General features: G+C 32.9%; 1 protein-coding gene across 1 annotated transcript; it reads left to right on the forward strand.

The window, feature by feature from the left end:
- The first annotated feature begins 5221 nt into the window (after window positions 1–5221).
- On the forward strand, window positions 5222–12042 carry LOC25486285 (protein ROOT HAIR DEFECTIVE 3 homolog 2). The gene is made up of 19 exons (XM_013607534.3): window positions 5222–5536; window positions 5669–5735; window positions 6344–6443; window positions 7222–7292; window positions 7475–7538; window positions 7609–7674; window positions 7764–7811; window positions 7903–7965; window positions 8062–8118; window positions 8381–8536; window positions 8647–8715; window positions 8804–8895; window positions 8965–9043; window positions 9336–9501; window positions 9925–10049; window positions 10442–10704; window positions 10987–11083; window positions 11197–11442; window positions 11807–12042. Exons 1-19 carry the CDS (start codon window positions 5368–5370, stop codon window positions 11900–11902), a joined length of 2094 nt encoding a protein of 697 aa, XP_013462988.1. The 5' UTR covers window positions 5222–5367; the 3' UTR covers window positions 11903–12042.
- Window positions 12043–13681: the final 1639 nt, after the last annotated feature.

Below are 13681 nucleotides of genomic sequence, written 5' to 3' on the forward strand. Positions count from 1 at the left end.
ACACTTTCATGAGATGGCAAAGTCAAACGTTCCTTCGAGGGAAATTCTTACTAACTTAAGGAAGAGGAACAATACCACCTCAACTACTATCAAGCATATTTATAATGTTTGTCACATGTATAGGCAATCCATTAGGGGTACGAGAATGGGCATGCAACATATCTTAAAAGCATTGGTTTAGAATGTGTACATGTATCAAGAATGAGTGCTTGTGTTGGATTCCATTTATAAACCAACAAGTATCGTCTTCTGTTGCTTGAGTTTGTTGGTTACACTTCTATCGAGTACACGTTCTCAATTGGATTTGCTTATAAAATGTCTAAGAAGGAAGATAATGTTACTTGGTCTCTTGAGAGGTGTCGTGAAATGTTGCATTTCAAAGATATTTCACCCAAAGTAGTTGTCACTGATCAGGACAATGCTTTGATGAATGACGTGGATACCGTTTTCCCTAAGGTTTTAGCTCTGTTGTGTGAGTATCAAATTGAAAGAAATGTTAGAGCAAAGTGTAAGACGGATTGCAAAGTTAAGGATCTCAAAGACAAGGATGGGAAAGAGATCAAGTCAAGTGAGGTGGTGAAGACGGTGGTGGTTGCATGGGAGGATATCGTGAATTCCGATACATAGCAACCATATGTTGATAATTGCAACCTATTCAAAGTTGTATGCAACAAATTTCCTAAGTTTTTGGAATATGTTGAAAATGAAATTTTGGGTCTGATGAAGGAGAAGGTTGTGAAGTTTTGGGTAAATAAAGTCACACATATAAGGAATACTACAACAAACAGAGCTAAATCTGCACATAACCGGTCGAAAAAGTATCTGGCTAGTAGTGTGGGTGATTTAAGTACAAACTGGAACTCCGTTCACAACATGCTAGAGTCACAACATACTCAGATACACGCTTCCTTCCAGGAATACTTTGCCTTATCAAGGAATACTTTGCATTATCTCGCAAACGAGGCCAATTGGTTGCGGTACAGATAAATTCAAGCGTGGTTGTTTAATTTTTATAACCTACTGATTGCCATGTGTGTGTACGATTGCATTAAAGATCAAGAACAACACCCTCATTCGTTTGGATGAAATCCACACTTATTGGAAGAGGTTGAGGTTCGAGTATGAGGGTGATCCTAACGATAAGAAGACAAACATCTCTCTGTTACTAGAATGAGATTTGCTTCGGGTAATTATTATTATTATTATTATTTTTTTTTATAAAAAGTTGTGTTTGCTTCTGCCCATAATTTTGCTTTCTGTTTATGTACTAGTTGAATTCGGATTATATAATCTGAAATGCTATTAAATGAATTTCAGATTATATAATCTGAAAAAGTTGCATTTAAGCCCCATGCAGACGTACTTGGTGTGCATGATCTTGGGGTGTTTGAGATGTTTCAGATTATATAATCTTAAATGTGTATTAACATTTCTGATTATGTAATCCGAACAGTCAAAAGACATAACAAAATGCATTATTTTCCCTAGTTTTCAACAACATTCCACCTGATAGATTTTTTTTACACATTGTAAGCTTAGTTCAAGGATGCTGGTTACAACATGAAGGTGCATATCAGAGAACAAGTTTGACAATTTATTTTGTTGGAGACGACCTCTATGCGTACATCGTCAAAAAAGGTCACCACTAAAGGAGTTTCAAAGAAAGATAAACATATCATTCGGTCGACAAAGCAATCACATTCGCTCTAGGAGATTGTTGACTCTCAAGATCAACAGACACATGCTTCACATACAAATTCAACAAGGACAAGTAGAAAAAGTGCACGGAAAAGCAACATGTCTCCCAACACTCCTCAACCAATTCCGGTTAAAGTCCACATACCTCACAAAGACCAAATCCCACATTGGATGCAAAAAATTATTGAAAATGTGATAGTTGTAGATGGTGATGGCCATTGTGTGTTCTGTGCATTTGTGTGCCTACGTGACATGTTTGTTGATGATCACCAAATGATCCTTTACCAACTTCACAAAGAGCTTATCAGTGAAGAAAATGTGCGCTATCGACGGATGATTGGGTAAATAAACGATATAAATAGGTCTTAGGCGCTCTAACCTATTATTATATTGGTCCTGCACCACCGAATAAATGGATGACCATGCCATATATGGGTTTCCTCATGGCACAGAGATACAAACATGCGATGGTTCTATTGTCCATTGCAAAGGGCGATCAGAAACCTATTTGCCTCTATGCGGTGCACTGCCACATAGAGACTGATTGATGTGTCTAACACATGTGAATGAAAACCATTTTATGATAATATATTTGAAGGATGGTTGTCAAATTCCTCCCACTTACCCGCTATGGCGACAACACTCTCGAGATGATGCCAAAAGCTGACCTGATACATATATCAGTTGGATGACTGACTATAATGAACTATGCCGAGCGGCGGGTTATGAGGTGATTGGATATGACGAAGATTTGTACATTATTGCAAATTTTAATCCTGAAGAGAAAGTTGTTGCTGAGAAGAAGGTTGAAGATGGTGTGAAGATTGAAAAGGATGAAAATTTTAATCTTGATGATGTTAGCATAGATCTTGAGGCGGATTAGATTTAATGCATATCGTTAGGTGAAATGTATAATGATATAAATTCAATTTTTTGGTATAATGATATATATAATGATTTTTTGATATAATTTTAACCTCATTGTCTTTTACGTAATTTTATATCTTGAAAAAAAATGTTGAATCCACACAAACATGCAGTTCTGTCCAGATCTGTGCAAGCTGCTTGTTTTCGGATTTTAAAATCCAAAGTCGGTTTCAGATTCTTAAATTCTAAGGATATTTTAGAAAGAAAAAATAGGACACGTGAGAAACGTATAAGATAAGAAAAGTAATAATCGACGCATAATGTATGTGATGTGCCTAGCAGCTAGCTACCATGTACTACAAGCTTCCAATTCACACTCTTACCACCAGGGCGTTGATGTTTTGATGACATGTGGTTGCTTCAATGTTATGTATTCAACACAAATCTTGGGTCCTATTTCTTTCAATCTTACAATCCCTAAATCATTTCTCACCATTACGCAATTGAACCTAATAACCATAACCCATCATTTTTTGCGGACCTAATTAATTTTTATGAAAAAAAAGTCTGCAAGAAATTGAATCAGGTAGCACATGAAAAGTTCATTTTTTTAAAAGTCATTAATGCCATTGCAATTCCTTTTTTTTTAATAGCAGTTCCTTTTCATTATTATATTTTCTTTCAGTTATCACATAACTGTTCATTCTCATTATTATTTTTTTCTTTCGATTACCACATAACAATTTTATTTTTTCTACTAAGTCTCCAAACCATATTCCATAACTCTAATACTCTCAATTTGTTTATTTTACCCTTATTGTTACAATTTAATTCCAATTTTGTTCTCTCACTCACAATAAAATCATATTGAGCTCATCATGTCCATAAGGTAAAGAATGAAAACAACGTTTCAATAATGGAGAGACAATAACATTGAATTTATTAAATGGATATATTCATTTGCTTAAGAATGAAATATTAGTATTAAAAACAAAAACATTCTACTTCAATTTACATTTTCAGTTGACAAAACACTCCTAACTTTAATGGTTTTTACTTGCTTGATGACTGCTTTCAATCATTTCATACTCCTATTAATTCACGTAAAAAACTGAAAGGCTTCAAAACAATGTTGGGTCTGAGTTGGTGATGGAAATCTTATACAAAAACATACAATAAAAACTAATAAGAAACGCACCAAAACAATTAATAATGGCTGATGTTAAAATGAAACGCAACAACAATAATAATAATAATAATGATTAATGAATTCTTATAATGATTTAGCACACAAAGTCCTTACCTTTAATCACCTTATAATAGATCACTTCAACACTGATACTCCTCTTACATAAGCTAATTAAATTCTTCTACTTTGATATTTGTATAAATACAACCCTATCAATTGTTTTTTTTTTTTTTACTATTCGCTCGCATTTTCTTTCTTTCTTTTCGTGTAAAAGTATGACAGGACTCATGCTACTTTGAGAAAGTAATTGGTGCCAAAGATAAAAGAGGATGTTGAAGAAGGGTCAGCATATGTGTGGTTGAAAAGATATCGGTTGCTGGAAATGATACTAAATACAAAATCACGCCACACAACTATAAGCTAAATTACATGTATTCTACAAACTTTATCAAGATTAAAGATGATTATATTCCAATCAACCATTTTGATTTTGTGTCGTTCAATGAAATTTTGAATTCACCAAATGAGTATAGGATAATTGGTAATGCTTATTATTTGTAGCTTACAACGTGTTTTTGTTTTTTTTTTTATTCTTGGTAAGACTCTTGTGCGCTTAATTTTTTTGAGTATATCATTGGGCATGTTATTGAAAGGGATGATATTAGAGAGTCCGTAAAGGATGCTAAAAATACAAAGAAGATGGACCTTACTTTTTAAAAAAGTCAGTGTTCTTCCATGTTTGGGAGAGAAAGTCTTGAACATACTCTTGACCGGTGATGATGGTGAAGGAAGATATTCATTTAACTTCAAATGATGTTTAGAGGAAAACTTTTAGAAATATGTAATAAGAAATGATGTTGATATTGTATTTGGCTATTGTTTTTTTAATTAATTTTTTGAATTTTTTTCGTGATTTCGTCGTCTGAGTGCGGTGTTGTGTTGTTCGTCGTCTTGTACGACGTTGTTTTGATTTAGCGTCTTGTTGCGGTGTTCGTTTGGTTCATGTTGAAAAATCAGCTTCAGTCAATCACAGATTCAATCAATGATTTGGACATCAACGTTGCAGATCCGGAAGCATGTGTATTCTGGTGATTTAAATTTTATCATATTATTTATAGGCATTTTGTTGTTGAATGCTATTAACTTGGATGCTGTGAGTTTGTTTGCATATTCACCCTTTATGTTTTTAGCGATCTTGATTTTGATATATTCTATCAATTTGAACGAATGAATATCTTTTTGTTTTTGTCAAAAAAAAAAAAAAAGTCAATTTTACTTATAATTAGGAATTTTATTGCCAGGTTTATAATTTAAAATGCATGGATAGAATATATATTTTTTGACAGAATGGATAGAATATTTTATTGTTACTTTTTTTTTTTGAATAAAAGTATAAGACTTAAATATAAGATAAGATAAAATTTATGCAAAATTTTATCACCTATCAGTATACACTTCAATATTGACTCTTCTATGTAACGCCCAATCCACAAAGTTCCAAAACGAAATGTCTGAACAATTGCCATGAGACTTCTTAACCAACGACATGGATGTGGGCATAAATACACAGCGAATTATTTGTTTCATGTGCCACTCAACTCATAATCATCACCATGGCAAACACAACAACCGTTGATGATTCCTTCGCCAACCAAGTCCAACTTATCGATGGTGAAGGAGTTTTCAACGTCACTGGTCTTGATAATTTAATTAAAACTTCAGATATGGCCAATACTGGTCTTGATTATGTCGTTGTTAGTATTATGGGACCTCAATCTAGCGGTAATAGTTTTACTTTCTTGAAGTGCCATTTGGTGAAAGTGAAAGTTTTATTATGCAGTTTTAATGGTTATGGTTATGTCTGTGTTGTGTTGTGTTATCTAATTTTATGGTTCGGTTTTGTTGTTTGAGCAGGGAAGAGTTCTTTGTTGAATAATATTTTCTGCACTAAATTCGAGGAGATGAATGCTCTTACTTGTAGGTTAGGGTTCTGAATTGCATTGATAGAGATTTTGTTGTTGGATTTGATGAAATTTGTTTTTGTTTTGTTATAAATATTTCAACTTTTTCCTTTTAGTCCCTCTAAAATTTCGCTTCGATTTTTGGTTCTCTAAAAGTTTCCCATATCGTGTGTGTCATTCAATTTTTTGTTTTGTTTTTGACGCTAAATTTTTTACGTATAATTCATGTTTTCCTTTTTTTTAAAATTGCTCTTTACACTTCAAAAAATGCTCTCCACACCCAAAAAAGCCCAAAATACCTCTAACGACGATTAACTGTCATTCACTCATTAAGGAGAGAACGACAGTTAATTGCTGTTGGGAGTATTGAAGGTCTTTTTAGACGTGGGAGAGCAAATTTGTTGGTGAGATGAACAATCATCAATTTTTTTTGGAGGGATTCTTATATTATGAACATTCTCAAAAGAAAAAAAAATCATAAAAAATTTAAAATATAAGTAGGAACAAAAGTGTGGGCGGATAACTTTTTGCGGTCTAAAATGAAAAAAATTAGGATATTTATAGACCAAAAACATATTTAATCATTTGTTATATGATAAACGAGTAATTGAATATCTTGCCGTTGCAGATCTCAAACCACCAAGGGTATTTGGATAGCTAAGACTGGAATTAAACCGTGCACATTTGCTCTGGATATAGAGGGTACTGATGGAAGGGAGAGGGGTGAGGTAATATATTTGTTCTATAATAGGGTATGAAGAAACCTTCATACCCTATTATAGGATATTGTTTTATGCATGAATTGCAAGACCAATCTTATTATGAATTTTAAGATGCATTACCAACAAAAATACGCCTTTTTAGAGTAAAAAAACAAGTGGCATAGCCAAATTATAAGCCAGTATATCATCTTAGTGCCTCAAAATAATTCAAGATTCAAGTACTAAATCAAGTGACAAAAGAAAAGTATTTGGCTATACAAAATTGACAAAAATTTGGGGCAACACTAAGTTTAGGTAGTGATTCATTACAATTAATCGAGATTCATCTTAATGTATTGGAATTCAAGATGAGATTCATGTTCAAATTAGGCACACACTAGAGATTCATATCAATTAAATTTAGTTTTGCATCGAATCGAGATACAACTAGCATTTATCGTAAGATATTGATAACCTGCATAGTTTATGTTCTATTATCAATTGGTGTGGTTCAGTTTATTAGTTATTTTAGGTTTCCTTTTGGATACATGATGAGAATGACTTGACAGTATAAGAAAATACCATAAGTTCAATGTTCATGTATCGTAAGAGAATGACTTGGTGTTCACATGTTAATTTAGCCACATTTTGTTAAATCCTTTCATGGTTGTTCTAGCTTCACTTTACTAACAAGCCTGTTTGCTTATTTGTGTGTTTTTAGTTATGTGATATTATTGAGCTGTTCTATCTCATTGTTTCATGTACATTAAAACTCACTATTGTTTTCTTTTAATTTATCTCTCAGGATGATACCGCTTTTGAGAAGCAGAGTGCACTTTTTGCTTTGGCACTATCAAATATTGTTCTGATAAACTTGTAAGATTTTAAGCCTTGATTGATGATTTATATAATATGAATGCAACACTTGGGTGATCCATAAATTTAGGCATCATCTTTTTGTAGTCTTTAGAAACTAGCTTGACATAAGTCTATGTGTGGAATCACAAATCTCTCTATCTAACCGGGTATCTTAGTTTTGTCCTTTATTTTATGAACAGGTGGTGTCATGATGTTGGTCGTGAACAAGCAGCCAGTAAACCTCTTTTAAGAACTGTTTTTCAGGTAGTTTGCAGCCATGAATTTGCCTCTGTTTGGTATTCAATATACACTCTGACCTTTCTTTTATTTTTAGGTCATGCTGCGTTTATTTAGTCCCCGGAAGATAACTTTGATTTTTGTGCTACGTGATAAAACAAAGGTCTATACAATTTATCCTTTATTGAGAATGTTTCCTTCTGTTCTATACTTGTATTCAAAGATTGATCATGTTTCTTGCTCACTACACAGACTCCGCTGAAGATTTTGGAGCCTATTCTAAGAGAAGATATTCAAAAGGTGGCTATTATTTCATCTCATTTCTTAGGTTTTTCATTTGTTTTCTAGTTTTATTCATCAACATTTTTAAATCATGATATGAATTCCTCAGATTTGGGATGCAATTCCAAAACCTCAAGCTCATGCACACACCCCTCTTCATGATTTTTTCAATGTAAGAAGAAGATCTATCTATCTCCCCTTCCTCACATGCTTGTTTGACTGTTTATGTATATGTCTTGGCATATGATTAATAACTCTTCATTTGAAGGTGGAAGTCACTGCTTTGTCAAGCTATGAGACCCAAGAGGAGGAGTTCAAAGAGGAGGTACCCTTTCATGAGCTGTTGCTTGCTTTATGGAGTTTGTTCAACTTATCATTCTAGTTTGTTGAACTAGAATGATTTCTAACTCCTATTGCTTCCAAACACATTTCTGCTGATCGACAATTTTTTGGCTATAAAACATGCATGCAAATAATGATTTTTATTTTATTTTAACTTTTTGCATCAAAACTTCTTCATCGTGACTTTTATTTGTATATACTCGCTTTGGTGTAGAATAGATCACATTGTTATGCTTTTCATACAGGTTTCTGAGTTACGGGAACATTTATACCATTCTATAGCATCTCGTCTCGCTGGTGATCGGCGCGGTGCTGTCCCCGCATCTGCTTTTTCTATTAGTGCACACCATATATGGGAAGTCATACGAGACAACAAGGATCTTGATCTCCCAGCTCATAAGGTGTTCAATAAACTCATTTTCTGATGTAACTGTGGTTCAGCTGATCAATAATATGGTATTTTAGATGCAATAGTGGTGTGGTTTTCTTATGGATTTGCATTTTATAACAGGTAATGGTTGCAACTGTGCGTTGTGAAGCTATTGCAAAAGAAAAGCTTGATCACCTACGTTCTGATAAGGTATTGATCCATATCTCTTCTATTTTACCTGTCTAAAATGCATCAGTTATTTTAGAAATCAGTCACTATATGAATGAATTTGGCTTAGGGTTTGCTGGAGTTGAAGAAAGCTGCTCAATCGGGTTCAGCACAAGGCTTTGGAGAAAAATTGAGCTCCATTATTTCTACCTATCGTTCTCGGTAAGTTCCATGCTAGGTTTATTTATTTTTGTTTTATATTCGTATGGCGATAATACATGGTTTCAACAGTTATGACGAGGAGACGGAGTTCTTTGATGAAGCTGTGAGAAATGCAAAAGGGAAGCAATTTGAATCAGATGCATTGAATGTAAGGCTGCCTGCTACCTCCAAAGTCCAAAGGCTTTCTTTCTTTTTTAATTCCTAATTTTGAAGGGAGAGAGTGTGTACATGAAGAACTTGTTGGTATTTTATTTAAAGGAAATCACATTTTTTTAAAACTAAAAGATTTCTAATTTTATTTTTTAAAATATTATGTAGTTTGAAATATGCTTGGAATCTAAATATAATGGCCTAAGATATTATCTAGAAAAATGTATGCTATAATTTCTATTTTTAAGCATAAACTTTTCATAATTTTTTTTGTTGCTTCAACTTTTCAGATAGTGTACCCTGTTTATACAAAAATGATAGAACATCTATGCTCTAAAGCTTTAGACGATTTTAACACCGAGCTGATTCGATCACTAAACAGTGGAGAAAGGTTTGATTCATCTGTTCGCACGTGGACTCGATGTATTATGGTTGAGTTTGAAAAAGTATTTGCTGGTAATAATCAGATAGGATTCTTCTTCATGTTAGCATATACATTTTCTTTTAAAATTTACATCAGGTGTCATTTGGTCATTCCCAACTGATTGTATTATTTTACTTTTACACTTATTTATACTTTTCTGTGTAATGTGTTATAAATTTCATTATTTAATATTTAATCAGAATCTCTAGGGATTCATATTCTTCAATTTCGTTGATACATAAAGTCTGGCTCCTGATTTGCTTTTGTAGGTGCTCGCATTTTATTTTTTCCATTGTCATATAAATTAAAGGAATGAAAGAACATTACTTACACCTTTACAGGAGCGTATTCTCTCTTGAATTGAATTACTTCCAATGGAGTTGCTAATTCGCCTCAGTCATCATATAAACTGACTTATATACATGCTCATTCTTATTTTGTTTTGTATTTTCCAGACGTTGCTGTAAGACAGGCAAATTGGGATGCTTCGAAAGTGCGAGATAAGCTTCGTTGTGATATCAATTCACATGCTTTATTTGTGCGCAATGCAAAATTACCGGAGATAACAACTAGTTTTGAGGTAATATTTTTGTCACACAGCCACTATCAAAATCTTTTTCCACTATGTGGGTCGGGTGCATGAATCATATGAGATTTAAGGATTGCATTAATTATTATTTTTTTGGGGATTTTAGGGCTCCTAGAGGTAATTGGGAACAAGGAAGAAAATCATATTTTATAACATTTTAAAGATTACATATGCTTCTACAAATATTTCCTTCATGTCTAAATCACCTAAAACAAAACACTAGCATCTTTTCTACAATGGGAGCTATTCCAACTTTCTCTTTAATGATAATTGTTCGTAGTACTGCATTGTTGGGACTATAATAGATTCGTTGGTTGAGCTGATCAATGTATTATTATTGTCTATAATATCTTTGTCAACCACTAAATTATCTCCTTTTGCAGAAACAATTGGCCAAGGCATTGGCTACACCTGTGCAGTCCCTCTTTGAAAAAGGAGGAAATGACACCTGGCTTTCAATAAGAAATCTTCTTAAATGTGAAACTGAAGTTGCTGTATCAGAATTTGTAGCTCGTGTTGCTGGTTTTGATCTCGAAAAAGAAACTGTTGAAAAAATGCAACAAGACTTGAGAGAATACGCTAGAGAATTGGTGGTGAATAAAGCACGAGAAGAAGCTGGAAAGGTTCTGATTCGTATGAAAGACAGGTAATGTTGTTGAAAAGATACAAATACTATAGTCATTCATTTGGCCAATGTGTTAAAAGAATTTGTGGAATAAGAATTTGGTATCTTGAAGAGATAGATGTAGCTGATCCACTTAATGTGATAATGTTTGGTTGATATTGTTATTATTTATCTCCGTGTGTTTGTCTTGGAGGGTGCCATTTATTGTTCTGTTATGGCAAAAGAAATTTCACTATTCCAGTTCAAGTTTACTCATTTTCTGATTTAATTTTGTTACATACTGGGTTTGATAATGATTTTCAGGTTCTCTACAGTGTTTGATTATGACAATGATTCCCAGCTTAGGGTTTGGACATGGGATAAAGATATCAAAGCTATTAAAAAAGATGCTTACTCTGCGGTAATTGATAGCCTGTTCAATGATAATCTTTCAACTTGCTGTTACTTGATATTGTATTATTAACAACACTTTTTAATCACCATGTAATTAAAATGTGTTTTGCCGTGTATCAGTCTTTGAAGCTTCTATCCGATATGGTTGCTATACGCTTGGATGAGAAGCCAGATCAAAGAGAAAGAGTACTTGATTTAAAATCTTTCCTGTATACAGATAGAGATCTTTATCTTTATCTACTGGATTCAATTACATGGAAGGTTTCTCCTGGAGATATACTTATCTCTCCAGGGCAGTGCAAGTCATTGTGGAGACAATTACAAGATGAAACTGTGGATACAATTAGACAAGCTATTGCAGCTAAGGTGAAATCATTAGATCACATTCTTGTCTAAGTTTTCCGCATTCCCTTTTCTGCCCAACTTTGTTGGCAGTATGAGATATAAAACCATTTATATGCTTTAGCCTAACAACACAAACTCTTGGGATATACATTATACGGTAATAAAGCTTCCATCATGATCAAGTTAAATTCAGAAATAAAGTTAAATTCGAAGTAAAGAGGGCATAAGCCTTGTCCACACTTGAAGTGAAAAAAATCGGTTTGGTTAAAGTCTTTCGTGCTGGTAATATGTGAATATATAGTGTATGCAACTAGATTTTGTTTTTTTTTTGTTTTTGTTCACCTTTTTCACTTTGGTTCTATTTACTTTTTTGTTCTGGATTCAGAAGGAGGACAAAAAACAAATGGCAGCTACTGCTCTACAAGTAGCCACAGCGGGTGTATATCTAGGGCTCGCCACGATGGGTGTATATCTAGGTTGAGGCTAGAGAACGGATCAACATAGGTGTTTCCATCTGTTCACTTCACTAGTTATTTGTTAGGAAGTTGACCCTCTTATTTTAAGCTCTTAGCTTTGTTTTGTCTTTCTATTCCTGTTTTTGTTTAACTTGAGGGTTTTGGTGTTTGTCTCCCTTCTCTCTCTGTGTATATTTACTATTTTTTCATGCCCGCAACGCACGGGGAGAAAAGATGTTTGAATAAAAGTTAATTCATTGTTAAATATTTGAATATTTTCTCTTCTATAATATACTCAGTCTTCTTCCCCAACATTCATATTAAACACTTTAAAACAAAAGTGTTTTTAACCACAAGAAAATAATATACTTGTGCGAAAAACTATAAAAGCAACTATTTGTAATTATATTTAACCACCAGTTTAAAATAAAAACGTTATTTGAACTGGAATGAGAGAAGACGTAAGAACTTTTCTCAATTTGAATTTTGAAGATATATGTATATGTCTGCCCTCCAGTTACATTTCCATCAAACCGCTCTTTTGGCTAGTTCTAATAAAGCTAATCTAGCTAGTTCCAAATTTCCAATAATTTTTCATAAGGAGCAAAATGTACTTTAAACTATTATTTTCAACTCGGGAGCAAATTGTGACTTACACTCTTAATAACATAAGAAAGAGAGCAATCCTTAAAAAAAAAAATTAAAAAAGAGAGCAAGTTAATAGCATATCCATATGGCTTACACATATTATATAACTTTATCCATTTTTTCCAATTATTATTTCAGTCCATATTCAAGGAGTAAGAAAAAATAATTTGACATCAACAACATAAAATAAAAATTCAAAATAAACAATATAGCACAAATAGAAAATAAAGAGTTATCATATAAAATAAAATAGTTTCTACCAAAAAGAGTGAAATAATGATACTTGTTTTCTTTTTAGCAGCCATGCGATATCAAGTTGTGTTGTAAAGGATATCTGTGCGTAGAAGGTGTCAAAGTAGAGTTGTTGTTGTAGAAAGATTAGGCATAAATTATCTCTAGAAATAATATTCAATATATAAATAAAAAATCAATTAAATATAAGCAAAAGAGTGAAATCAATTAAACTTATCTTTCTTGAAATTGCGGTGATTTGACGTCGTCGACGGAATCGAAGTAAACAATCAGGAAATCATGAAAGGAGACAACCTGCCAACCAGTAATCCATTATATAACATGAGGCGTGACAAGTCACTGTCCTTAAGGATTTATTCGCCTCATAAACACAGGAGATGCAACCCAGAATTAAAATATTTGAGAGGAGAGAAAACTATATTTGAGAGAAGAGTTGTTTTGGTTGCTACTGATCAAAAGGCTAGAAAAGAAAAAACTTAATCCTCTTTTTCTTTTTTCCGTGGAAAAAATGTAACTTCCTTCTTCTTATTCTTATGATGTACGTGTATCATTAGGCCAAATGTAGTTATTTAGTCAAGCAAGCAAAAAGCCTTAATAATAGCCACATTTAAGAGATGTCAATATAGAAAGGCAGTTACAAAATATAGAATTAAAAACATGTTACAAAACCAAGTCAAAGTTTATAATTAATAATAAGATAATTATTTTCTATTAAAATATTTTTCTATATTTCTCAATAGAAAATATGAGACACAAAATAATTGAACTTTTGAAATACACTCAAAATTTACAACAATCCCCCACATATTTCAAAAGTTTAAAAGAAATTAGAAAAAAGAGTTTTTCTTGAGTATACATCGTAGATGTAATGCATCGGAACGGTGTATCAAGCTATGGAACCCGTC

The sequence above is a fragment of the Medicago truncatula genome, chromosome 2, assembly GCF_003473485.1.
Source record: "Medicago truncatula cultivar Jemalong A17 chromosome 2, MtrunA17r5.0-ANR, whole genome shotgun sequence".
Classification (NCBI taxonomy): domain Eukaryota; kingdom Viridiplantae; phylum Streptophyta; class Magnoliopsida; order Fabales; family Fabaceae; genus Medicago; species Medicago truncatula.